Below are 25,860 nucleotides of genomic sequence, written 5' to 3' on the forward strand. Positions count from 1 at the left end.
TGAAGCGGACTTTTGTCTGGTTGTCCCCATGTGCGAAGAAAGGAGAACGAGAAGCGCGCTTGCGTTCATACTTTATGTGACGGATTGTATTACGTTGGTCCTCTTTCGGTCATGAAGCTCTTATTTACGAATTCGTTTTTTGATGGTGAATTAATGTGTTCTGATGGTTGAAGAGAGAAATAAATTCGACAAAACGAATGGCCAACCAATATACTGTGGTGAAAGATTTTTTAGTTTCGGTTTGATTGTGGAAACGAGTGTTTGCATTTCTCGACGAAGCCGGATCATTAGTGATTTTCCAATAGAAGCTAAGTATGAATAAAAGTTAGTGTCTGAAGCGCTCGATTATAGTGTTGAAATTGTTTTTTTTTTAATTTGAAGCAATAATTAGAAAGTAGAAGCCATCACATTTTTCAAAGAACAGTGGTGAGCAGAATCGATTAATCAACTGTATTAGTGATTTCCGTTCGTTATACATAACTTAGCTATACAGAGCGAAACACGCCGGTCAAATTGTGTAACACGTATACAGTGCGTGCGGCCAATTTTTTAGTCAAATAAGGAGACACTATTTAGTGTGCTGATTTCAGACAACAATACATTTAAATTTAACAGTCGATCGTCTTGGTTCCAACCAATTAGAAGAGAAAGGACAAGCAACACTAGCGTAAGTCAGTAATTGTTTTTCTATGGCTTGCATTCATAGTTTGAGTTATCACAAAGCTTAATCATCAATTGTATTTAATATTACTAACCTCATATTTAAAAAACATTATTTAATAATAATGACTCAAAGTATTTACGTTGCACTCAATACGAGGAGGTTACTATATGTTTTATTGCCGGCTTAATTCACCTACTACTTTTGTGACAATGCCACAATAGATCACAAAACAGGGTTTTGTTGCTTTTTTGTATTGGTATAGGCAAATACTTCACTTTAAAACAATTCATGACATACAGGCATGTTGATTGTTTGAAGTAAATGAAACATAATCCTTAACATATTCGCAACATAAATTGAATGGTTTGTAGCATTCATTGTTCTGGTTAAATATTTTCATTGATAAATACACAGATTGGCCGATTTTTATTTATTCTTATTTTGAATTTCTGTTTTTTTCTATCTTCAATTTCCGCAAGCTGGCAAAGATCATATAAATATAACGATGTATAGGTATAACGCGTCAGCTTGAGAAAGAAAAAGGTCAAAAAGAAAAGGTTGTCACTGTACTACCTCATATCAGCACTGAAATCTTAACTTCTTTTCGTGATGAATAAAGTCAGCTGCGAAAAAGTTCAACTAAGTGTTACGAAAATGAGATTCAGAAATGAGATTTCCGCATTCTGCGCTCCGAATGATGAAGGTCGTTTCGGAAACTCGTTTGTCTCTGAACGGAAGAATGAATAGCAACATTAAAACTAAACTTAATCGAGTAGCTCCGAAAACGGAATTGAGCATTAAACCAGAACATGCAAATTTGGGATTTTAGCAGCATTCTCTTCCGGCATTTACTGTATTGTAATATCATGTTTCACAGAAGCATTCGACACATTTTCAAATATTTACTACTAGATACTACTTCGAAAAATTTAAGGTTTCAAAGAGGACTATCAAGTGTCTGGAATAACCCGTCTCCGCATTTATTTCTAAAAATAGCTTCGCAACTTTTCAATGTTTTTCTATTCGAAATAGTTTAACGGTTTAACACGTCACTTATAACCACTGCAATGCGTTGAAACTTGTGCTGAATGTGACATGGTTATATTAGACATCATCAGGGGGATTCAAGTTTTTTCTTGAGAAGAAATTTTTGTTTCATGATTTCCAGGAATTGACAGTAAAAAGAATCGAAGCAAAAATTTGGCGCGAGAATACGTTCTTAATCTACTATGATTCGAGCTCATGACCAATCGTATGTTGAAACGGACTTTGTAACCTTGCAAGTTTCACCAGATCCGATTTGACCATTATCCGAAAAGAACGATCAATATGATAATTATTCTGTCTTTAATTAGAATGTGAACTTTTAATTTTGAGGTTGTTTTTTATTTGTCGATTCATAGACAAAACGTTTTAATAAGAAACGAGCCACATTTCATGCACCAAAAGCCTTCACAATATATAATATTGCAATATTGTCTCTGCATAACAATGTTTGCTAGAAAAATCATTAAATGACAGAACAATAATTGTCATAATAGTCAAACCAAATTCTAAATTTCAATTTTTTGGTTGTAAGTCCTGAGAAAAACTGTGGATTTTTTTTATTACTTTGAGCTTTGATGGTTTTTAGGCTGGTTGGCCACCGATTGAAGGAAACTATTTTCTATTTTATATTGTATAATTACTTGGACATCTGAACGTTCTATAGCATCAAGATGGTATTAACATGAAATACTCAGAGAGAAAAATATAAGCAATAAAAAGTAAATTTGGCAGCTGGGTTTCATCAGGCAGAGGTGTCAGTTCCCTTCTTGAAGTACAATGTGGACAACTATTTCATTTAACTCGTTCAATAGGTGGTGACGATGAAAGCATAGAGGAGTAATAAAGTGCATTTTAAGGTTTTGTAAAATCCGCGGAGGAGTCAAATCTTATGTTTTTGTTTAGATTTATACAGTTTCACCACAATAGATTATTATTTTGTTAGCCATCAAAAAGTACGTGAACTCCCGTTTGAGAATCAATGGAATAATACAATTTTGGAGAATTTTGAACTGACTTTTTTTTTTAAATCTATATTGAGCGTCTTAGTAGAGTGATTTAAGAAATCAGAAGAAAAAATTATAAGCTTCCGTTACACTCTACTAGAAATTTGAGAGATAAATTTTGAGTTTAGTCCAAACAAATACGTATATCGACTGTGACATACAGTCATCATCAGTGTTCATGTGGACTGGTATCTTCAATATTTATCTCTCAAACTTCTAGTGTAGTCTAACGGAAACTTATAATTCTTTCTTCTGATTTCTTGATTTATTTATTTTTTTTTTAATACATCTTTTGATTGTATTTAGTCCTATACTGCCGTTCTAAGCATAGTTGTTTTACACAAACCTTATCTATGGTGGGACAATCATGTTTGAAGCGGCTGTATAAGTGTCACCCAATAATTTAATGATCGATTATTATCATGGCGCACAACATTAGCACCGCTCATCTCTCCCTCTGAGTATTGCTAGTTATAACCTTGTCCCCGCTCTTTCATCGTTCAAAATTTCAAGTATTAATGTTAAACTGTAATGAATGTTTAGATGTTACCCACCCACGGAAAATGGGTTGAAATAAATTTGCATAAGTCATGTCTTATTCTTCTAAACACCTTATATATAACCTTTCGATAATGCGGTATTTTCGACTATGGGTCCGAACATTGAAAAGCCTAATTATTTAATTGCTATCAGCTCAACCCTCTGCGTAAGGTTATACGAGGCTAAACAGTCTTGCCTGATTCACTATCCTCATGTAATTCCTGAGGTATAGTTCACTCGTTCACTGGCCTTCTAAAAGACTTTTCAATTTTCTAAGCATTGTCGATCAAGCGATCGTTGTACAATTGCAGACAATGGCTCGTGTGCCAGTACCGATGGTGCTTTGAGAACGTTACTCGCTACTGATAACGACTGCTTTGTTTTTTTTTTATCGATTATTGTTATAGCATCGTAGTACCTACTCAATTAAAAAGGGTTTTACGATAGTGTAGTATTATGATGCACCCTTTGGTAACTCTAGTAGTAGCTATCTCTGAGGGTTTCCTCTGCCATGGGCCGGCATTTTGACGTAAGCGCCAAATTTTCAGAATTATTTTTTTTAGTATTACAATATTATAGCTAGCCGGCATCTTGAAGCTTGATGTACTAAAAATAGTTGGGAAATATCATAAATAAGTAGTGATGTTTAGCTATGGATAGGATAGTGTACCATGCTTGTGGAGTGCTGCGATGCATTTTTTCGCCAACTTCTTGCTCTTTTTAAAAATAAAATTCAAATCGCCGACATCATTGGTTTGAACTGATAGCATTGCAAATGCACTTTATCATGGTTTACATGATTTTGAGAGACATTTGAAAATACACTAAAGTCGCTTTTTACGCGGGGGATACGTGCCGCGTAAACAAAACCGCGTAAATTCCGGAATCCGCGTAAAAAACTGCGTGAATTCCGGAATCCGCGTAAAAAGCGACCTTAGTGTACATTCATTTCTCTTTTTGCGATTGAGCGGCAGAAATATTGCGCTAATAAAATAGATCGAACGAAAACTTGAACTGGTGCTTCTCCATTCTCAATCGCTCAATTGTTTCGAAAAAAAAAACCAAAAACAAACGTTGCCTAAAATCGATTCTTGTTGTTCTTAAGTATGAATTCAAAGATCAGAGAGGTTTGTGTGCAATGCCACGACTACAAATTTCACGTAGAACTACATAAAATTGTTTGCTACATTAAATGCATTGTTGCATTCGAGAGTCATCGCAAATGGTAAGTTCGGAACAAACTTCTTTTGAACATTTTTTTGAATTACAGACTTTAATATTACGATAGATTATTTTGTATGATTATGCTTATGCTAATAACTTTTACTTAACACTGATAAAAATAACTCTCGGAAAATTATATGGTGGCCCTGTAAAGATTCAAAATGGCCTGATCGTTTTCACCATTTTTTAGAAAAATTGGTTGAAATATGTATTTTATTTGCGTGGGACTCCTATCCTTTCTTCTGGAGTAGGTAGGGATGTCAAACCGTCATAAAATATCATTACTTTCCAAATTTGATTCCATTTGCTTGATAAGTTCACGAGAATAGTAAATTGAGTTTTATTTATATAGAAGCCTTTCAAAAGTGGACCTCTTCATGTGATTTTGGTTCCATTTGCTTGAATAATTCTCGAGTTATGTGTAAAATTGTGTTTCATTTCTACAGTAGTCCTTCCTTCCAGAGGAGGGAGGGGTGTCTAACTGCCATATAAATATTTATTGCCTTCCAAGGACCTCCTTATTTCCATTCTTGAAAAATTCTACAGTTATGTAGAAATGGAGGCTCTCTCTTCTAGTACAGGGTAGGATATCAAACTATCATTGAAGTATCTTTTGCTTCTGAAAACCTCCGTAGGCCAAATTTGGTTCAGTTTGCTCAAAAAGTACTCGAGTAATGTTGAAATTTGTGTATCATTTGTATGAGAGCCCTCCCTTAAAGAGGAACAAAAGGGGTCTCAAACCAGTATAGAAACCTTCCCGGACCCCAAAAACCGCTACATACAAAGTTTCACGCCAATTCGCTCATCCGTTCTTAAGTCAAATCGTGACATATGGATTGACGAGTTAAAGCAATGAGATTTATTCTGTGAAGTATTTACTCAGATTCTATCAGATCAGATTGCGAAATAAAGCTTTTTTGTTAATTTGCAAACCCTTATCGACGTGGATATAATTCAGCGAGTCGATCAGTAGTATATTTTTTACGGTTGTCGATGTTGGCTGTAACTTCCAGATAAGGTTTCACCGCAAAGTTTCGAGTTCTTGTTAAAGCCACCGTAGCTTCGGAACCACCTCTTCCAGTATTTGACTACATTTTTGTTTCCATCAAATCAAATTTCTTCTGGGTCCATAACCTATTAGGCAGATCATCATAGGTTAGTAGAACTCATCTAGGCCACCTGTTAAGCATAGTATAGAAGAGTATCAAAGGTTAAATAACGAATGAATTAAATTTATTTTCTCTGAGCTACTGATAGACATAAAATATGGGTTGCCTTGATTCATTACAACAAAACATTCTTCAACTTTTTGCACTTTTGTTATATCCTTCTTGACAGTAGATTCCTACTATTTATAAGTCCAAAATGTATAATTCGATTTGACTAATACAATTCCGTTCATCTTTATATCGTGATCATTGCTGGATTTGAGTAATGAAGGTTTTGGCATTCGAGAATATAAGACTAATTCTGTGATGCCTCAAGCATTTCCCAACAAATAATGTTGTTGATAATAGCTTAATACCTAACTATTATTAAGCGGATTTCAGCAAAATTAAAGTTTAATAAACTGTTGCAGTATTTCTCAACAGTAATTAAAGAGCAAAACTGTAACATTATTTTGTAGAAAAAAATACATAGGAGCGATTCGATTGCAAAATTGAAAACTGCAATTGAGTTAGTTAATAATCAATTATTAAACATTATCGTGTATTATGATTGAATTTCAGTGGAATCCTAAAGACAACCCAACATTGATTCGGAAATCTTCTCAATAAAAAACATCATGAATTCAGGTAATAAATATATAAGTTAATGATTATACCTAACTATAATATAACTTTGTATAAATATGGGATTTGAAAAATAACCATAATATTTCAAAACAACATGTAAACTACATAAGCGAAGCAAGCCTTGGTGCTACATTCAACTGAAAAAAAATAAAACAAAACAACCAAAAACACTGATATGTAAAGTTACAGTTTTTTCCTGTATGTACTTTCTCACTGCGATAAAATCGTTGATCTATTGTTAGATATGCCCGGGTGAATACTGTAGCCCGCACTTCTATTATTAACAATACCGCTATTGAAAAGTGGCATGCTCATTATTATTGTTATATCAGTACTTGTGTGTAATGTGATTTAACCCTTCCTTTTACACGCTTACTATTCTACTATATCGAGCCTCGTTCCTCCTGCCAAATATCACCAATTATAATTCCCTGGAGAAGTTTCGTCCATGCGTCCTTCTGGCCAGTTTTATTGATAAGAGGGACTTATTTTTGTTAAGAGGAAGTCTAGCAAAGGAATTCCCGATTTCAGCATAGAGGAAGGGTAAATGGTGGGAGAGCCTGAGAATAAACCCATGTTTAAGTCCTTTTTGACATCGAATGGCGTGATTCTACTAAGATTCGAACCCACGATCATCCGCTTGACAAAGCAGGCTCTGTAACCTTGCGGCTACGCAGCTCCCTAAGTTACATGTTAACAGGGATGTTTAGCTGTACAGGTTTTGATATATCATCTTAAAAAGCATATAAATCTGAAGAAGAAATCCTAGAACTTTTACTTTTCATTTAAAAATTGAAGGACTATATAAATATTTCAAAAACTCTGTTTTTCTCAAACAATTACACTCTTTTAGGTGATATATAAAAATTAAAAAACTGTGCATAGGCTTCACAGACTAATTAATAGTTTAGTTATATGGTAATGGATATCCCAGCTGGTCTCGAAGTATGATGCTGGGCTAACAAGCCAGTCGTCGTTTATTCGAGTTCCTGTTCGGTAGAGACTGTTTGTGTCGTAGAGATCGTAGAACTAGCCTCGCAATTTGTCCCTTTAATGCTAGAACTAGACAACTCGAATATTGACGTTTCGAGAAAAATGAGTTTGAAAATTAGGTAAATAGGTAATATTTTGGTGATGACGATTCAAATGCCATTTTACATGGCTCAGATTCAAAAAAAAAAAACGCATCCATATCATTTTAGGCCTGTTATAGCAACAACACAATCAACAAAGAGCCGAGTTATTTATTTTTAGCACGAAACCAGGGGGGATCTATCTGTCAAACATCGTGTAACCCAGGGGGAATCTATCTGTCAAATATCGTGAAACCGTGACCAGCACATTTGGCAACAAGGCGTCTGCATGTTTTAGTTTTTGTCGTTTTGATCGAAGTAAAATGAAACGTTTTCTTTTAACAAAACTCGAGAAATAGCGGAAAACTTTTATTAATAATGCGTTCCGTAGTGAAATTTTGGGACAGCAACAAGTTTTTAACGAAAATTGGTGATGGATTATCGTCACATTGGTAATTTATCAAACGTCATGGACCAACAAACTTCATGGACCAGAGTTGATCTGCGATAACGCACACATATATGAAATTTGACAGCGGTAAATCCCCCCTGGTGTAACCAACATATTCGGCAACATGGCGTTTGTTTTGGTTTTTGTTCTTTTTGGTCATGAAATTGATCGATGTGAAATATCATAGAATTGGAACGGTTTTTAATCAAAACTCGAGAAACCGCGGAAAACTTTCATGAATGTGTTGTGTAGTGATTTTTCCCCCCATTATTGTTCCTAGTTACAAACATCATGGACCAACAAACGTCATGGACCAGAGTTGATCTGGGATAACGCACACATAAATGGAATTTGACAGCAGTGATACCCCTCTGCATGAAACACACTTGTTTTACGTTGAGATATTTAGTTTTGTAATTGATTAATAACATTTTTTCTCGTAATTGTGCTTTAACGAGTTTTGGATATGTTAAAGAGCTCGACGCGATGAATATGATGCCATACTTAACTCAAAATCGTCAAATTTCGAGTTATCTAGTTCTAGCATTATGGGGACGAATTGTCCTGTACACTTAACAGTTGTCTGTGTATAATAAAAACAAAAGGTCGAGTTACGCCAATACTTTGCTTTGTTTTGGTAATGGATTTGTACTATGCTGGATTTTACCCTAATAACAATTTCTAATAAAACTCTAGGTTTAATAACATTAAAAAAGCAGAGCTGCTCCACTATAATTTATACATAACATTGTTATAAATTCCTACAACTGTTCCAAATTACATATATTTTCAGATACTTGAATTTAAAAAATGATGGAATCGTCAGTTAAAAGAAATTCATCAGAAAATTTAGCAGCACTAGATGAAACGCGCCTTTTCGGTGAAGTACCCGGTAGCTATGTAAATCAACATGCAACCTCTATTGGTAAACCTGCGCACGAGGTTTCGCAGGGGTTATCAAGGCTCAGTCTGCGATCATCTTCCCCAGAAGATGGTAACGATGAAAGTTCTGGAATTGGAAGTATTGTGAGTGGCATCGCGAACGTTGATAATGAACAGACAAGCGGTAAAAACGACAAGGCGACTAGTGGCTTATTCATTCCACTTCATAAAATAACAGACATCACCAGCGACGCCAGTTTATCCGAACAACATCAAAACGTTACCCACCCCCCAGTTGTCATCGACATCGAAACTTGGGAAGGTAAGAATCGCTTTCACAACTACATCGCTAAAAACCGTATTCTTTCTCTCGTACAGGACATGTGAGTTTCAGAAAAGATTAAAAAAAAAAAAAAATCGGAGAAGCTTTAACTTTAACTTTGCGAAAAAGCAGGTAAAAAATGAGATAAAACCGATAGCTAAATTTACTAGAGTGACAAAAGGGTTTGTACTAAGTCAGAATAAAAACATAAACTAAACGTCAACATTTACCTCTTACCTCTAGCAAGCAGCAGATGTAGGTGCCTTAATGATATCGACCAATCAGAAAGGAGTACACCTTTAATAACAAATTGGTTAATTACTAGGGTGGGGAAAAATAATCGATTTTCCAGAACCAAGTTTTTTGGTTCCTTTTGGGGCCCCACACAACCCTAAACTTACCGGGAGTCGATTGGTTTTGTCTCCGCTTGGCGCATTGCATTTCAAATTTGTATGAAAATTTATATGGGAAAACCCACTTTTTAGCATTTACCTTTCTAGAAAGCTCAATAATGCTCTAATAATGCACTACATTATGTTAAAACATAGTATTTTAGATGCCGAACAACTTTGCAGAAGACACTGAAGAGCTAGAATGTCCCTAAGAAGAGCTATAGCTGTTCAAAGTTGAGTATGTTGATTTAAATGCAGAAAATCTTGTTTTCTGCCAACATTACCAATGCACCGGTGTCAGTAGGATTCCCATCAGAAGTAACCTGTCGTAACGAGTTTATACTCTCAGCTGGACCAAGCGAACAAATTTAGGTCAATATTCTAGGCGTAAATAGAATCTACAACGTGTTTCAGAGGTTACTTCAGATGGAAATTTGACTGACGCCGGTACACTGGCAGTGTTGGTAGAAAAAATGATTTGCAACATAAATTTCGACATAATCAACTTTGAACAGCTCTAGTATTTTTTTGGGACACCCTAGCTCTTTAGTGTCTTCGGCCAAGTTGTTAGGCATCAAAAAACCTACCATCTGAAGTCATGAAACCTATGGTTTGGGCCATTTTGAGCTCTTTAGAATGGAAAATGCAAAAAAGTTGGTTTTTCCATACAAATCTCCATATAAATTTGAAATGCAATGCGCCAAGCGAGACAAAACCAATTGACTTCCGATAAATTTAGGATTGTTTGGGGCCCCGAATAGAACAAAAAAAAAATGGTTTTGGCTTTCTGCTATCAAGTTTCGTTTTTTCCATATAACGATTCCCCACCCTATTAATTACATTTCATGTTTGATTACTGACCTCGATTGGAGTGTACAAGAACTGTAATTGTAGAACCCGTGATGTTTTTTGAAGCAATGAATATGAAATCAGATCTATGGCATAAGTTTGCTTGTAATAGATTTTTTCGTTCAAGCCAACACGTTGACAGACGAAAAGGTTATAATTTCATCTCGTATGGAGTCTATACTTTATCAGTAACAGTTCACTCACCGCATATACTTGCGCAGCATAAACATCCGTCGCTTAAGAACGATAAACCGCATAAACTGTAACAATACCAACACCGTCAGCACAGACCGTCAGCGGAGGATCAATACACATATTTTAAAACATCGTATCGTAACTGAATTGTTACGCAGCGACATTTCACCATTTTTTTGCTGTTGCCCATGATGATCTAGCATCGTAAACATGCTCAGGGTGCAGTCTGCTCAATTAACCCAGTATAACCCAGAAGTATACACAAATTTGAGAGAAACGAAGTTGCACTGTCTAATCCATCATATTTGAAAGCGATTGGAAATGCAATTTTAGAATGGTTTCAATAGAATTTCATATACTAAGTCAATACAGTATAAATAGCTTTTTTATTTTATGAAGTTTTACATCTCTCGTAATGTTTTATCACGACTCACGGTATAGATTAATAACCATTTATCCGAACTTGAAATAAAAGTCAATAGATAAAATGATAAAAATTGGCCGACGATTCTACCCAATATTCAATTTGAGGTGTGATAGTGTGATTTAGTGTAATACTAAAGTTGTTAGTTATTATTTTCATACGCTAGGTCATAATGGGCTAATGATGCACGAAGTTACACGTGCTTCAAGTACCCCGCCGTGTATTGAATGATTGCTCGTTAGGTGTTTAAGCTTCTTATGCTACATGGTTTAACCATTATGAGCTTTTTGCTATAGAGTACGAGCTTTACGTTAGCCAAAGGTAGAACCTAGGTCTCACTGTAACATGTGCAGAGCGCTGAGCAGGGCGTCTAGAGAAAAAAAAGATCACATTCGAAAATTGAATAATTGACTGCAGTTATATCAAAAGTTTGAAATCTAGTAATACGATAAAATCTACATTAAAGATAAAGTTGTGAAAATTAAATTTTGGTGAAAAATACACATGTATGTTGTTATATTGTTAAACAATAACAACTAACATACTTTATATTCATTTTTTCAACAATAGATCTCGCCCAATAATTTAAATAAATTTGAATATACAACTTGTTTCTTTTAAACCCATCAATTCAAATTGAATTGATTATCAACTCATAGTTTCTAATTTTTATATCTCTGGTAAGTTGATTTGAAGCAATCTAGAACCGACTCAAATGTCTACTTCGAAATAGTGGCGATAGCCTGTAATAAAAGTGAAAACATAAACGAAACGAACATGTGGTGTGCATAGTTACATTGAAAACTATGAGGGTTGTACGAATCAATTTGATTGGTTAATTCGTACGCGCCTCACACACAGTTGGTCTAAGGACGAGCTTCTTTTATAAGTTTACATTAATATGAGCGTACTTCATGATTGCACACATATTCGGTAGCTATATTGTTGCTTGTAAGTCTTTGGTTTCGCTCAATTTTTACTTAGCGCACACTGTGGCGAATTGCAATGTTATAAGCGAAAATTGAAAATAATTGGTGTACATACAGTACCCATACACTAAAGTGTGAATATGGAGTACGTAGCGAACTGGAGACGCAACAGTTGAATGCTGAAAGCCGACTTGATCGCATGTCGACGTGAATAATCTCTCGTTTTGTACAAGTTGTTGAAGGTGCAATAAGTATCAGACGAAAGGCTGTCACCTCTGTTGTATAATTCAGAATAAGTAGCAGTACATATTTATCAGCAGAAGACTAGGTAGGTATGCGCGCGTGGTTTAAATCGAAACCTGACCCGGGTGTGACCCACTCGCTGTGTCTGATTATACTGGTATTTATGCGGTATCAGTCGTCAACAATTAGATAGGAATATTTTCGTGCAATACCAGTTGTATACTCCAGCTTACGAGTGGAATAGCGTCAATTACTGATTATGTATACATGTTCGCCAGTGACGCGTTAGTGGGGAAAATGCAAAGAAACATTGGACAAAATCATTCTGTGGAGGTCAATTGCCAAGAGTTCGCTTGACGTTTCACGTGAGCAGCAATATTTATTATATATGCAGACACATATTTGACGGCTATGCATTAAACGCGGTAGTGTCGTCTGTGAATATCTTTTCTCGTGATTATCAGGTTTGAGTAACTATCTTTTTTGTGGTATATAAGTAGATTACGACATTGTACAGCCAAATGTAGTACTTGGTTTTTGATTGATGTTTTGTTCTAGTGTTACTTCTATACAAGTTACACTTTACGTGTAAACAAGACACGTTTCCGCTTTACTGAAGTTTGTATCTCGAAATGACACTTTGCATGTATACTCAACACAAATTATGGAGAGTATGTATTGTATTGTACTTACGAGTAGGTGATATATTCTTTATGAGAAATTTAAAGCTGATCAAATGACTTGACGTCTTTCATGCATTTTTTGTGTAGAAATATAAGTATTGGCATAATAGAATACATTTGTATTGAATTGTAATAATTTGGCTATTGTATCTTTATAATTGCGCAAAAAAAAATCGCTCAGCAAGTGCGTGTTTTTTCAATTTGTGATTGTTGCGCACAACATACACACAGTCATTGCAAATGCTCGGACTGAGTAGCATGGTATACGCTTTGACGCAGCTAGTATAAAAAAAACGATATTAGTGAAAATTACAATATGAACTTAAAAATAAGAAAATAATTTAAAAAAATTATGTTGTTCGAAGCGAAATTTTGATTTTTTGATAATAAAAAAAAGCAAAGCCTTGGTGCTACATTCCGTATCGGAATTCGACCTTCTGTTTTACTATACACAGACTTCGCAGCCGACTGTTAAGTGTACAGGATAATTGCGGGGCTAGCGCTACGATCCTACTGACACTAACAGTCTCTCCCGAGCCGGGACTCGAACATACGACGACTGACTTGATAGGCCAGCATCGTACCTCGAGACCAGCTGGTACTGATTTTTTGATAATAGTTGGCAGTAAAACGGTTTGTGTTTAAAACTTATAGCAATTTCCGCAATACTCGAAGTTCTTGATGAGATTCTCATAGTACGATGCTAGACTAACAAGCTTGTCATCGTATGTTCGAGTTCCGGACAACTACATTTAAAACTATTGAAAATCCATTATTGTTGTTACCTTTACCTTTGAGACAGTCCATAGACAATGATTAAAAATAAATTTTGTTTTAACATGTCATTTCTGAGTTCGCTGAAACTTTTCACAGTTGTTTCTTTTTGATCATTTTATGGTATCAGTTGTTCTTGTTGACTCACGACTGCTGTTCCAAAAGGACCTATCCAAAAATGTGACTATTGAATAAAATATTCAATATCAGAAAAACGGTTTGTTTGATTGAAATAGTATTTTCGGCAAAGTTATGGGTAATGAAGTTGCGATTCTAGAAAAAATATTTACACTGTATAATTTTTTTCTGTTCCAAATTTTACAAATTGTCACAAAATATTAAATATCCCAGAAAATACCTTTTTTTGTATACCTGAAGAGCTTTGGACTAAGAGAGTCACTGCGATCGTATCCATTGGCCCCATTTGCTGTTTGGAGAGCTACTGAGAGATATACTGTTTAGCTTGTCTGCAGCCATTTATGTTATTCCATCGGTTAGCTATTTCTAGCGTTTCTCATGTTTTAAGTTCTCGCCTGACGGCGGATTTGGAGGTACCCAGAAATGGCTCAAGGCCAATGAATTTCTGTGCTGATACTTGTCTTGTGAGGTAGTCAGCATTTTCATTGCCTTCGATACCACAGTGTTCAGGTACCCAGTACAATAGAACTTGGTTCTGTCGGGATGACTCCCGTAGTGCTTCGCTGCTCTCCCAAACTAATTTGGACGCACATTCTGAGGACTTAGGTGCCAATAGTGCAGCTTGGTTGTACGAGAAAATGCCAATTTTCACATGTCTGTAGTTACATTTAAGACATATCTTGGCGCAGATGAGTATAGCGTACACTTCTGCTTGAAAAATGGTGAGCCATATATCCATTGGACTAGTTTCCTTAACACCGGGTCCTTAAACTCCAGAGCCAGTATTGGATCCCATTCCGAACCATCTGTATAAAAGCAGATGATGTCTGATGGAAGTGCAGGTCCATCCCTGGGGTTGCCCTGTTATATTGGAACGTCGGGATATATGGAACGTCGGGATTGTTTTGAACCGCCATGGAGTCTGATACTGCGGTGACTGAGGGTGTGAATTTAAACTCCCTTAAATTCGAAGATGACCAGCCTGATCGCCTTCGAAGATTGTTTTGTTTTTGTTGAAGCCTTAGTGCACCAAGCTCTGCCTCTTTCTTTACATGAAAATGTAGAGGCAGTAGGCAGAGCATGCCCTCCAAAGTTATCATGTTGGGTGCGCGTGGCGTTGGTCATGGAGAGAGAGGCCAGTCTTTGAACCTTATTAAGCTTCGATTGGGCTGTCACTTCATTTACCTTTGGGCACCTCACGAGAGCGGCGAAAGTAATTCTTAGCCGTGCAATGGTTATGTAACATCAGAGAGCCAATTGTGGTTTCAATCACAAGGTTTTACCAAATAGTATACTGCATGCCAAAACTGCCATTGTAACTTTTTCAACTGCGTAGTCAATTTGAACTGTCGAATTCAGCTTACTGTCCCAAATAATACCCAGGTATTCAACTTCTTTACAGAAGGGCAGTAAACACCAATTTAACGAAGGAAGAGACTGAGTGTATTTCCTCCGTCTGGTGAAGGGTAAAATAACTGTATTAGCGGGATTTATGTTCAGCCCCTCTTGAGCGCACCAACTCAGGTTAATGTCTAGTGCCGTCTGAAGGTGGTTCGGTTTGACGATTTTGGGTATTTGCCGGCGTGAATGCTGCATTCCTGACTGTGGTGCATCGGATGTAGAGGAATGGTCAGAACGAAATTGAGTAAACCAATAGAGCAATTCCACAAAAAACGGGCAACCAATTTAATCTACCTTTTTTTTGGCTGAAACTTTGTATAGACGATTCTATAGGCAAAAGATGCCATTTTTTGCTATTGGTTTAATTTTTTGGAATACGACTCATGTTTGAGAAACTTTTGGAAAATGGTACATTGGAAGGTATTGATGATTACAAATATTTTTAGGGCCAAAACGATTTGTTTGATCGGTGTGACATCTTCGGCAAAGTTGTAGATAATAATATTGTCTTTCTGAAAAAATATACACCCCAAAAAAAATTATTTATTTTTTGAAAAAAAGTTACAAGAAAAATTTAAAATTATTTAGGTTAGCAAACGGCTCCGGAAGTGGTTTTCTTCGGCAGGTTTTCTGCAGCAATCTTATGCAAAAACCTGCCGAAGAAAACCGCTGCCGAAGCCGTTCGCTACCCTAACATAGCTCATTTTTAAAAAAATTATTTTTTATGAAAACTACAAAAGATTACCTAAACAATGCAACCGGTCCGGTCATGGAGAAATAAAAAAAATGTTATGATAGTTTGAAAAAATTTTTTTTTTATTTTTTTCAAGGGAATAATTTTTTGGAACGACAAAATTGTTATCTACAACTTTACCGAAGACTCTATGCCAATCATTCAAAACGTTTCGACTGTAGAAATATTTCTTATTTCCAATAGAGCACTCTATGGGAAACTGAAAATATTTTTACAGTCAAAACGGTTTGTTTGATTGGCATACACACTTAGTTTCTTTTACCGGACTCAGCAATCTTTTTAACGAGTTCTCAACAGCTGAGCCATCAGCAATCTGTTCAGCAATTTATTTACTTGACGAGTGCTCGGTAATTTTTCATTCTCGCTGAAACTTCAAACATAGAAGATAGCTCAGTAAAAATTTACGAAGCGTTCTTTAAAAATTGCTGCATGATTCGGTATTCACAAAGCTGACTATTCGTCACGAATTACTGAGCGTTCTGTAAATTTACAAAGCTGACGATTTGTCACAAATTACCGAGCATTCTGTAAACGTGAAGTTTTTTCATGGTTACGAGAGAAATATGAACCATTGTTAAAGTTGCAATGTAACTGTTGAATAATTTTAGGAAGGAATTTCGGATTGTTTAGATCGATTATACTGGTGTTCCCAGCACATTCGAGTAAAAATTTGATACGTTTAATGTTCTGATGAATACAGGCTTTTGGTTGCAGGCTTCTAGTAAACTTTTCTCCTGTGGTGGAAAAATTTCCATATGCTGACTGAATAGATCGTGTACCTCCACGTCGTTTTCTTGTAGATTTGAAAGTAAGATATCCATTTTTTTTTTGAAAATCACACGCGAAACACTTTAAAAACTCAGCTTCGGAACCCTGAATATTTGAGAATGGCGGACATTTGATGTTTCGTTTTGACAGATGCAGAAAAATTGCCGAACAGTATAGTAAAAAACAACAAGAGTACAGTTAAACAATTGAAGAGTTTTCAGCAACACCTAGGAAGATGCTGACAGATCGTCAAATATTTACTGAACTTTATGAAAGTGCAGAACATACTTTAGTTTACAGAAAAGGTCAGTAATGTTTTTTGCTGAGCTCGTCAAGTGCCTTTTGCATAACGGTAATTCGGTAAAAACTGCAACCGAGATCAGTTATTTTTGAGAAAATTACAAAATGATCAGTATTTTTTCAAATTAACTGAACATGACGGTAATAAAAATTACTGAACAATTAAAACGAGAATAAGTGTGTAGTCTCTTTGGCAAAGTTGTAGATAGTAATTTTGTCCTTCCATAAAAAATGTACTTCACAGGGTGTACTGCTTAATACTCTACGATTAAATTAGCTAGGAAAGATGCTTCGTAACACCTAACTAGCCAAATTAACAGAAGTAGCATTACTTCGAATGCGATGATAAAATGTCATGGAATTTTGACAGAGCAACTCGGGCAACCCCAGAAATTTTTGATTTGCATCGCTATTTCTATGAGAGGCAAGACTTTTGTATGTTACAATCAGTGCCAACGAATGAAGCAAATTTAGATCTAGAATATCTAGATCTAAACTTGAAGAGTCCAGACAATACAAAATTCTACTACATATTTCCCTGTTGAAATTATAATTATGTCTTAATTATAGATGAATAACTTGAAAAAGTTCTTTAAAAAAATCAAAATTGGTTGAATCATTATCGTTATAGTATTGTGTATCAACATGCTATCCCATGCCGCTTTTTGAGGGTTTGAAGTCCATATTCATTCATGCTGTTGCTATTCATATCCATCGATGATTCATTCGAATGAGATGATGGGGCTCAAACAGAATTATCGCTTTAGCTGAACCAATCATTCGGTGACCTTCTAAAACTGGTGACAAGCTGTACAAAGATTGTCATTTTTGTGTTTTTTGTGTATAGCATTATACGGAGAAATTGTTGATTCTGCTGCGAACCATGCGCAGCAAGAAGGCAAAGCAACGAGTAACGTGTATAAATTGTTCATTGGATTACTCAATTCATTTCTACTTACTGGTATTCAGCGACTCGTTAAGATTGTAGTCTGCGCCATACCGTATATTTTCGTCCATATGTTAAATCTTGGTTTGGGTCGGTTGGGCGCGTTTCACAGAAATGTGTGCATGTGTTGCGTGCTACTTTGACTTGGTGTACTTGTTAAGAGCCGCTTGTACATCACTGGGCAAAATTACGTTCAGTTGCGGTTGAGAATTTGTTCAGTGCGCATGTTCCCGTTTCACTTTCATATTGTGGTTTATTTGTGTTATCTGAGTCTTAGGCATAAATGAGTGAAGGTTCAGTTTGGTGAATTGTTTTGAACGACATTTACTTATTAACACGTTATCTTGAAGGTGAGACGATAATTTGGTTTTATACGCCGGAATTATACAAAACAGTTTCAGTGCCTGTTTTGTTTTAATACGCCAGTAATAAGCTCGATCCAGCAAACAGAGCTTACGTTTATCATAGGAAAATTGTATATTGGTTCGGTAGAGCAAAAAACAGAGAAGCGATAATAATGTAAAAGATCATATTGATTTACGTAACAAAGTAATTGCAATCCATATATACAATCTCAACGCTATAGCTGTAGACCGTGTTGTTGACGTTGCTGCATATGAATCGAATTAATAAGTATTCCTACTGCAGTGACGAAATAAGCACGCAATCACGTCTTCTGTTTATGGCTTTAACTTTAGGTAATGAGACTGGTGCTACATGCAGCAAGCGTTGTAAGTGGCGTTGTCGTTGGATGTACTAGTTTGTTTATGTTGAATTGTTTATCATGTGATGTCGATGTTTGCGTTAGGTATATGCGGGTTCCAAAGTTATTGAAATTTGTTGTAATCTAATCGTGCGTTTATGATATAAAACTATCAGATAAATTGTTCTTAGATTTTTTTTAAATAGATTGTAGTTGATTTAAAAGCTGCTTAGAAAATCTTTGAAATAATGCTGACATATTCAACGTACCAGAAATAACATTCGATAAAGAGAAGTGCGGTCCCGACCAATTCGTAAACTGTAAATTTAAAATTTCTCATTTGAACGGTGCTCAGTTTTAAACGTCTTCCTGTGCAGTGCATTTGTGTAATAATCTTTATTCTTTGTTTCAGAGAAAGACGGAATCATTATGAGTTACGCAGATGTAAGTTCAAATTTTCCACTTTTTATTAACTGATTTGGTAATTAATTTTCATATTTGCTTCAACAAGGTAGTACAGCAGCTTCACACGACTTTCGCTAGTGGGAAGACAAGAAATGTTGAATTCAGGTGAGTTTATATTACTTCTTCAAGTATATATGACTGCATTCAGTTGCATTCTGGCTAAGAAGTTCGAAAAAGAATTATACGTTGTCGATGCAGGTATAAATTCGCTAAATTTGAATTTCCCTTGTCATTGTACTATTACTCTTTACTGACCCCATTGATTGCTCACCGTAATTAAATAGCACTACACCTCGTGTACGATCATTAATTTCAATATTTCCTGTATTCATCAATTGCTAGAGAGAAGCAACTTAAAAACTTGTTGCGCATGTACGAGGAGAATTCAGCCGAGATGGTCAGGGTGCTTGCCGCTGATTTGAGGAAGCACAAACAGGAGGCTCATGTACTGGAGATTGATTTTCTCAAAAACGACATTCAGAACATGATCTTCAATCTGCATGAATGGGTGAAACCAGAGAAGCCGGAAAAAACCATGGTCAATATTATGGATGGAGTCTATATCTACAAGGATCCATATGGTGTAGTTTTGGTTATCGGTGCTTGGAACTATCCGCTGCAATTGACTCTCGTCCCAGTAGCGGCTGCGATTGCCGCGGGAAACTGTGTACTTATCAAACCGAGCGAAGTGGCGGCAACAACTTCCAAGTTTATTGCTGAGACCATTCCAAAATATTTGGACTCAGTGAGTATAATTTGATTGGATCTACTTATGTTATGTTTAATATTTAATCTTTATATTGCTTTGATTCAGTGATTGCAAAACTACATCAAGAAATAGTGTGGCTAGTACATGAACCATCTTGTGCCTTTGAATCAATTCTCGTGTTTCGCATGAATAGTTCAAAACTAGTTTAATTTACTGCTGCCTTTTTATTTAGTATCAAGATGTCATGTTAACTTCAACGGTGTGTTGTTGCCTAGGCACACACTAGGCGAACGAAATGCCTATAAAGTGTCTATCTTTTTTAAGCTATGTGGTTCGTGTGCTATTTAGTTACGTAATTGAATCTTGCAACTGTACTTAACTGCTCGCGTTACTAGATTAGACAAGAAGAGAAACATGAATGGTTTTAATAATTTCTTTTTACAGGATTGCTACAAGGTGATAGAGGGTGGCGCCAAAGAGACATCAGAATTGTTGCGGCAAAAATTTGACTATGTATTCTATACTGGCTCCAGCAGGGTGGGTAAAATCGTGCATCAGGCATGCAATGAAAATCTGACGCCGTGTACACTCGAGCTAGGTGGCAAAAGTCCTTGCTATATCGACAGCACGGCAGATATTTCGATTGCCACGAAGCGAATCCTGTGGGGCAAATTCATCAACGCAGGGCAAACGTGTATTGCTCCCGATTATCTGCTGTGTTCAAAGGAGGTGCAAAGGCAGTTTTTGGAAGAAGCGAAAAAAATCTTGACTGAATGGTACGGAAGCAATCCAAAAGATAGTCCCGATCTGTGCAGGATCATTAATCAGCAGCATTTCCAGTAAGTCGCGCGATTTTATTTATTCCATGCATAATTTAGCAGACATAATTTATATCATTTGCATGCTCGCAAAGTACTTAAGATATGAATTCGGTTGCGTTCGTTGTGTCCTTATCGAGAAAATGTTTTACTGTTCATACCATTTTGCATCTCATTTCAGTGAAATGAAAAAAAAGAATGTTAATTCGAAACTAAAGTTAGGATTATTAAATTGAAATAAGAAGCAAGCGAAGTAAGAGGGACAAAAAGTAATTAATTATGGAAACGAAGAGGTTAAACCAGCAGAATTTTAAAATTCGAGTTCAAATGCCTTTGGAAACGTATATAGTTTTATACTTATTTTTTGTTATGACGGGTGGGTTTTGCAAGAAATAGAAGATAAAGAAGTGTCAACTCCTGAGAACCACTAACGGTCAAAGTTTTGAGCACGCGCCAATACTCATTTTTGCTACATTAATTGTATTTCGAACTCCATATTGGTTGTTCTAGTAACGTTGAATGTACGGATGCAAAGCAGAATGATATTTTTTGTACCTACAGTTTTTGTGTTGTATAATTGTATACAATAGTCACATACAGATGTTATCTGTTCGGTATTGCTAACGGAGTACTTTTTTTACTATTATTCTCAACAGACGTCTAAGTGCCATGATCAAAGGAGCAAATGTGGCTATCGGTGGGGAAACTGATTCACAGGAAAAGTATATCGCTCCCACAATCCTCGTAGATGTTAACCCCAACGACGCCGTAATGCAGGAGGAAATCTTCGGGCCAATTCTGCCCATCATAAACGTTGAGAACGCTTACGATGCTATCCGTTTTATTAATTCGAGGTAATAGCTGAAAAATTTCTTTATAGAATCGTGTGTATACACTTAAAACTTTTTTGTTCGCCGAACATTCGTATTGGTTGATATTATCGTTTTTGTAATGCTTCTGTTTCGTTATGTCTTTGTTTCTTCCACACCATTTGAAAATCATTCGATCCATCAACGATTGGTATCGATGCATGTTTGAAAACGCTCAGATCACCCGCGCTTGTCATGTACATTTTTACGCAAGACAAGAAACTGCAAGATCTTTTCATTCATGGTACGAGATCAGGAAGCATGTGTCTCAATGACACTATTATGCAATATGCTGGTAAGAAGAATTATAAAATTGTTGACACAGCTGGTGGAAGCTTCTCATACTTGTTCTATTTAATTGCCATTATATTTTTTGGTGATGGTGAAAGTTATTTTGGGTTAGTGTATCTTTCTAGGGTTGAGGTGATTTAGCTATTACGATTCTGACTGAATTACATTTAAAACAGACAAAAATAATTTAGGGCACTTTTCTTAAACGACTATAGAAATCAATTGAAATTTACCGGTGTTTTCTTGGTATGGATAACCCATCACTATACGACAGTATTTTGGTCGTTTAAACACGGCTTTATTCTGATTCTAAGGTTTTGCGGAAGTAAAGGCTCGAAAGTATTAAGTCTTCATTCACATTATAATTTTGGTTCTCAAGCTTATCTGTTCTATATTAAGAAAACCATTTTCCTCATTCGATAAACTGATACTACATTTTATCTAGACTGGTGATTGGTTTGTAAATCCTTCTAACTACTCTTTTTTACCTACAATAGAATTAAGCCTCTCGTGTTATACATCTTCAGCGTGAATAAAAATGACAGAAAAGCGTTAATTAATAGTACATCTAGTGGTGGAATATGTATCAACGACACTATGTTACACGCAGCAGGTTAGAGGTTTATCAGCATAATGTCCTAATCTAATTTATGGTTCGAAAAGTGGTTCATTGTGCTTTATAATTTATTGAAATATGCCCTCGTTGAAACCATAAGCTGTTTCTATCAACATAATTTTCGGCATTGAGCCAACGGCCTTATATGTAGTACATATTTTACTTGGGAAAAGGTAAATGCTTTAATTTCCAATTGCTCCTCTAAACGCGCTTCGAGGTGAAAAAAACATATCTATAAGAATGATCATGATTCGTGAATTCATTGTTCTAGCATTTAGTGTAGGATCCATTAGAAGTACATCATATCGCTATCTTATTTTTTTATTTCGATGTAGCACGTAGCACTTGTAATTTTTACCAATGTATTGTATTCGCTTCGTGCGATTAAAACACTAACAATGTGTTTACCTTTTCCTTGTTAGACCCAAGGCTTTGTCGATGTACATCTTTAGCAGCAATAAAGCGGACATAAAAACAATAATTCTTAACACTTCTTGTGGGGGTGTTTGTATAAACGACACTTTGACACACTTTTCAGGTTGGAAATTTACTTTAACAATAGTGCTAAGTCTATAAACATATAACGCAATAACTATATTATTTCAACTATTTTTAACTATTGCGGACTGTGTAATCATTATATAACATTGTCACTTTCCTTAATCAGTTGAAACATTGCCATTCGGAGGCGTTGGATCGAGTGGAATGGGAGCGTACCACGGAAAGTACTCGTTCGATACGTTTGTCCACCGGAAGTCGTGCTTGGCAAAGGATTTTAATATGATCGGTGAAAAGCTGGCATCGTAAGTTTGTTGTTAAGCATTATAAGAATAACCGTGTAACATCATGTTGTTTACAGTTCACGATACCCTCCATACTCAGACACCAAGCTCACATTCCTGACTGCACTACTGAAGAAACGGCAGGGATTTTCCACTAAATTTCTGCCTTATGTACTGATGTTTGGTATAGGAGTTGCCACTACACTCATTGTGAGCTCCATTGTAAAGGTAAATTTTAGCTACGAAGATGGCTTTCAAAATCACTCTTGAAATAAGTAGGGTATCGGCTCTATTATCGTCAAGTTTCACCTATTATCGTCCGGGGGTGAATGATATCCTAGAGCGTTAATTTCTCGATGGTTCTTCATAATGCAGCGCATCTTACTGCAAAAGATTAGTTCTCCATGACTTCATTAACCCCCCGGACGATAGTAGGTTAAACCTGGCGATAATAGAGCCGATACCCTATTTTGAAAAAAAAATACATATTTTGTTGCTTCTAGAAACTTACTCTTTCTGAGAAACAACATCACTGAAATGGATATAATATCATTCACATTTGAGCCGCTCAAATTACTTAGTAATATTCAATACTTCGCCTTGCAAGGATCAGGCTCAGTACTGCCTATAAACACATAGCTAATCCGTTTGTCATTCTGACATATTTTGAGTGCTGATGTCTAACACTAATTCTGAAAATGTTTTTTTTTGCAATTAAAAAATTAAGAGTTAAACAATGGCGAATAGTTGAATCGATCCTAGCTGATTTGACTGGAGGCTAGCGTGATTATTGCTATGACCAAGTAGGTTGTATAAAATTTTAAATAAGTAATAACAAATATTTATGAAAGTACAAAACAACAGGCAGTTTTCGAACTTGTTGATAACATCATCTAGAATTTTCAAAAGGTATTGAAACGAAGGAATTTGATAATTGTTCATGATTCTCCATATAGTGAAAAGATTTATTCATATGAAATAGTCATCAACTCGCCCAACAGAAAAGTCTAACTTTTATACTTAAAATAAATTGTTACTTTTAGATAAATTTGATAAATATTACAAGATTACTGAGAGTGGTTTAAGTGTCATTTCAGAACACAAATTTTCACTTTGGTTCTCAAGACTGGCATTTTTTATTGGTTTAGTAGTGAACAAGTAATTTTTCAGTCGCTGACATTCGCAAAGCTTAATCATTTTTCCATGGTTTGGTTAAACTGATCGACAAAAGCAAAAAAAAGTTGCCTTAAATATCAAATTAGCTGCCCTGAAAAAAATATAGCTTTTTAACCATTCTTGCGAATTTTGATGTTGCTTAGAAGTGCGCCAAAAGGCCGCAGAGTAACTGCTCACCGGGTTTGTCGTTCCTACGTTGGCCTTCGGAAAAATTCATTTAGATCTTTAAGAAAGTTATTTTCTAGGGGCACCAAAATTCACAGGTCTGGTTAAAAAGCTATAATCTTTCATTTTTTTCCAGTTTGAGCTCTAGGGCAAAACCTGTGTTTACCAGAGTTATTATCATTTTGAATTTTCATTGGAATCTGTTTCCATTTATCTAACTTAGCAGTAGAAACCTCGATAAAACGACATCATGTCCATTCCAGATTTTGACTTGATGCTCATAGTTTCATTTTGTATTGATAATAATCATATCACGTTCTCTGGATTTAATTTAGATTCTAATACATATTATTTTCCATTTCCAGAAACGTATGCATTAAAATCAGTTCGGACTTGGTGAAACATCATCTCACCTATTCCAAAATAAAACTCACATCATCTAATTGCACAAGAAACAGTATTTCAAAAATTCAATAAGTGCTTAAATATCAGAGAAATGTGATTTATCTTCAAGTGAAAACAATAAAGTTTAATCTAACCAATTCTTTATTATAAATCACAAATGTTTTATTTAGTCCTCCAAATCAGTAATAGGTTTAAAAATGGGATAAAAATGCTCTGTTACTGATGTCATTATTCAATATACCTGACACTTTCAACTGAAATTTAAAATTGATTTACTGTTTTGTGTATCTATTTTAACGCAAAGAGTAAACGATTATATAGGAATTTAATCCTTCTTTGATCTAAATTTGAAAAATAAACTAAATCATTGACTGCTACATTTCTTTCTTTCTGTCGTAGAATAAACCTGTTTCCTTTTCTATGTTTGCTTTCTGTATGTTTTTTCTAGGACGACGAATAGGAAATCTGAAGTACTGTTTCGGCCGACAGCAATGACACTGTTTTACAATCAACTGAAAGAGACGCTAGTTTACGTCTAGACCAGAGGTTAGCTCAGCAAGAACAGTGTCATTAATACGAAACCATTTGTGATAAAGCCCTCTTTAAGTAGATATCTTTGAATGGGTATAGGATTCAATTACAATTTATGCATCTCTTAGTATACAGATGTAATACATTTAAAAAAGCAATGATTTTAAAATATTATACTGGTACAAATAAGTAATTGGTAGGCTTGTAAGTTTTAACTATTGTTTTTAATAATATGTAGTTACTTGACATTCATAAATGAGCGCTGCACTGTGGTCCGATGGTACCTTGTTGGTTTCAACTATCTGAAAATAAATTATGAACAGAAATCGGGGATCACGACAAATTTAGCATTTATTTACTTTTGTCAGAAAACTCTCAACAATTTGTAAAAACACGCTTATGTTACATCAAAGTTAAACTAAATATAGTTTTGAATACAAATAAACCCTGGATTTTTACTCAACCTTAGCTTATCAACAAAAGCTTCTTGTATCATCGCTCACCCTCGAGGTATCGCTTATCATTTCACTT

At 35.6% G+C, this 25,860-nt stretch overlaps 1 protein-coding gene across 15 annotated transcripts; it reads left to right on the plus strand.

Annotated features, from left to right (window-relative positions):
* On the plus strand, positions 1 to 25,774 carry LOC129725688 (aldehyde dehydrogenase, dimeric NADP-preferring). 15 transcript variants are annotated; one of them, XM_055681762.1, is made up of 12 exons: positions 5 to 671; positions 6,210 to 6,275; positions 8,593 to 9,003; positions 18,915 to 18,946; positions 19,014 to 19,072; positions 19,310 to 19,712; positions 20,121 to 20,515; positions 21,151 to 21,348; positions 21,543 to 21,658; positions 22,938 to 23,073; positions 23,130 to 23,280; positions 24,759 to 25,188. In XM_055681762.1, the coding sequence occupies exons 3-12, from the start codon at positions 8,610 to 8,612 to the stop codon at positions 24,771 to 24,773; spliced, it is 1,899 nt and encodes a 632-aa protein (XP_055537737.1). In that variant the 5' UTR covers positions 5 to 671; positions 6,210 to 6,275; positions 8,593 to 8,609; the 3' UTR covers positions 24,774 to 25,188. The 15 variants fall into 15 exon arrangements, 14 of the variants coding, with proteins under 14 accessions (XP_055537737.1, XP_055537736.1, XP_055537738.1 ...); XM_055681761.1 differs by having other exon boundaries at positions 5 to 667; XM_055681763.1 differs by lacking the exon at positions 6,210 to 6,275 and having other exon boundaries at positions 5 to 312; positions 382 to 667.
* The last annotated feature ends 86 nt before the right edge of the window (positions 25,775 to 25,860 follow it).

Source organism: Wyeomyia smithii, chromosome 2 (genome assembly GCF_029784165.1).
Source record: "Wyeomyia smithii strain HCP4-BCI-WySm-NY-G18 chromosome 2, ASM2978416v1, whole genome shotgun sequence".
Taxonomy (NCBI): Eukaryota; Metazoa; Arthropoda; class Insecta; order Diptera; family Culicidae; genus Wyeomyia; species Wyeomyia smithii.

Excerpts from the sequence above, each read along its gene's own strand:
- LOC129725688 (XM_055681760.1), top strand. The coding sequence starts at position 8,610 with ATGATGGAATCGTCAGTTAAAAGAAATTCATCAGAAAATTTAGCAGCA. Across the intron at positions 9,004-18,914 it reads CGACATCGAAACTTGGGAAG|AGAAAGACGGAATCATTATG; the intron begins GTAAGAATCGCT and ends TCTTTGTTTCAG. Across the intron at positions 21,349-22,692 it reads ATCCGTTTTATTAATTCGAG|ACCCAAGGCTTTGTCGATGT; the intron begins GTAATAGCTGAA and ends TTTCCTTGTTAG.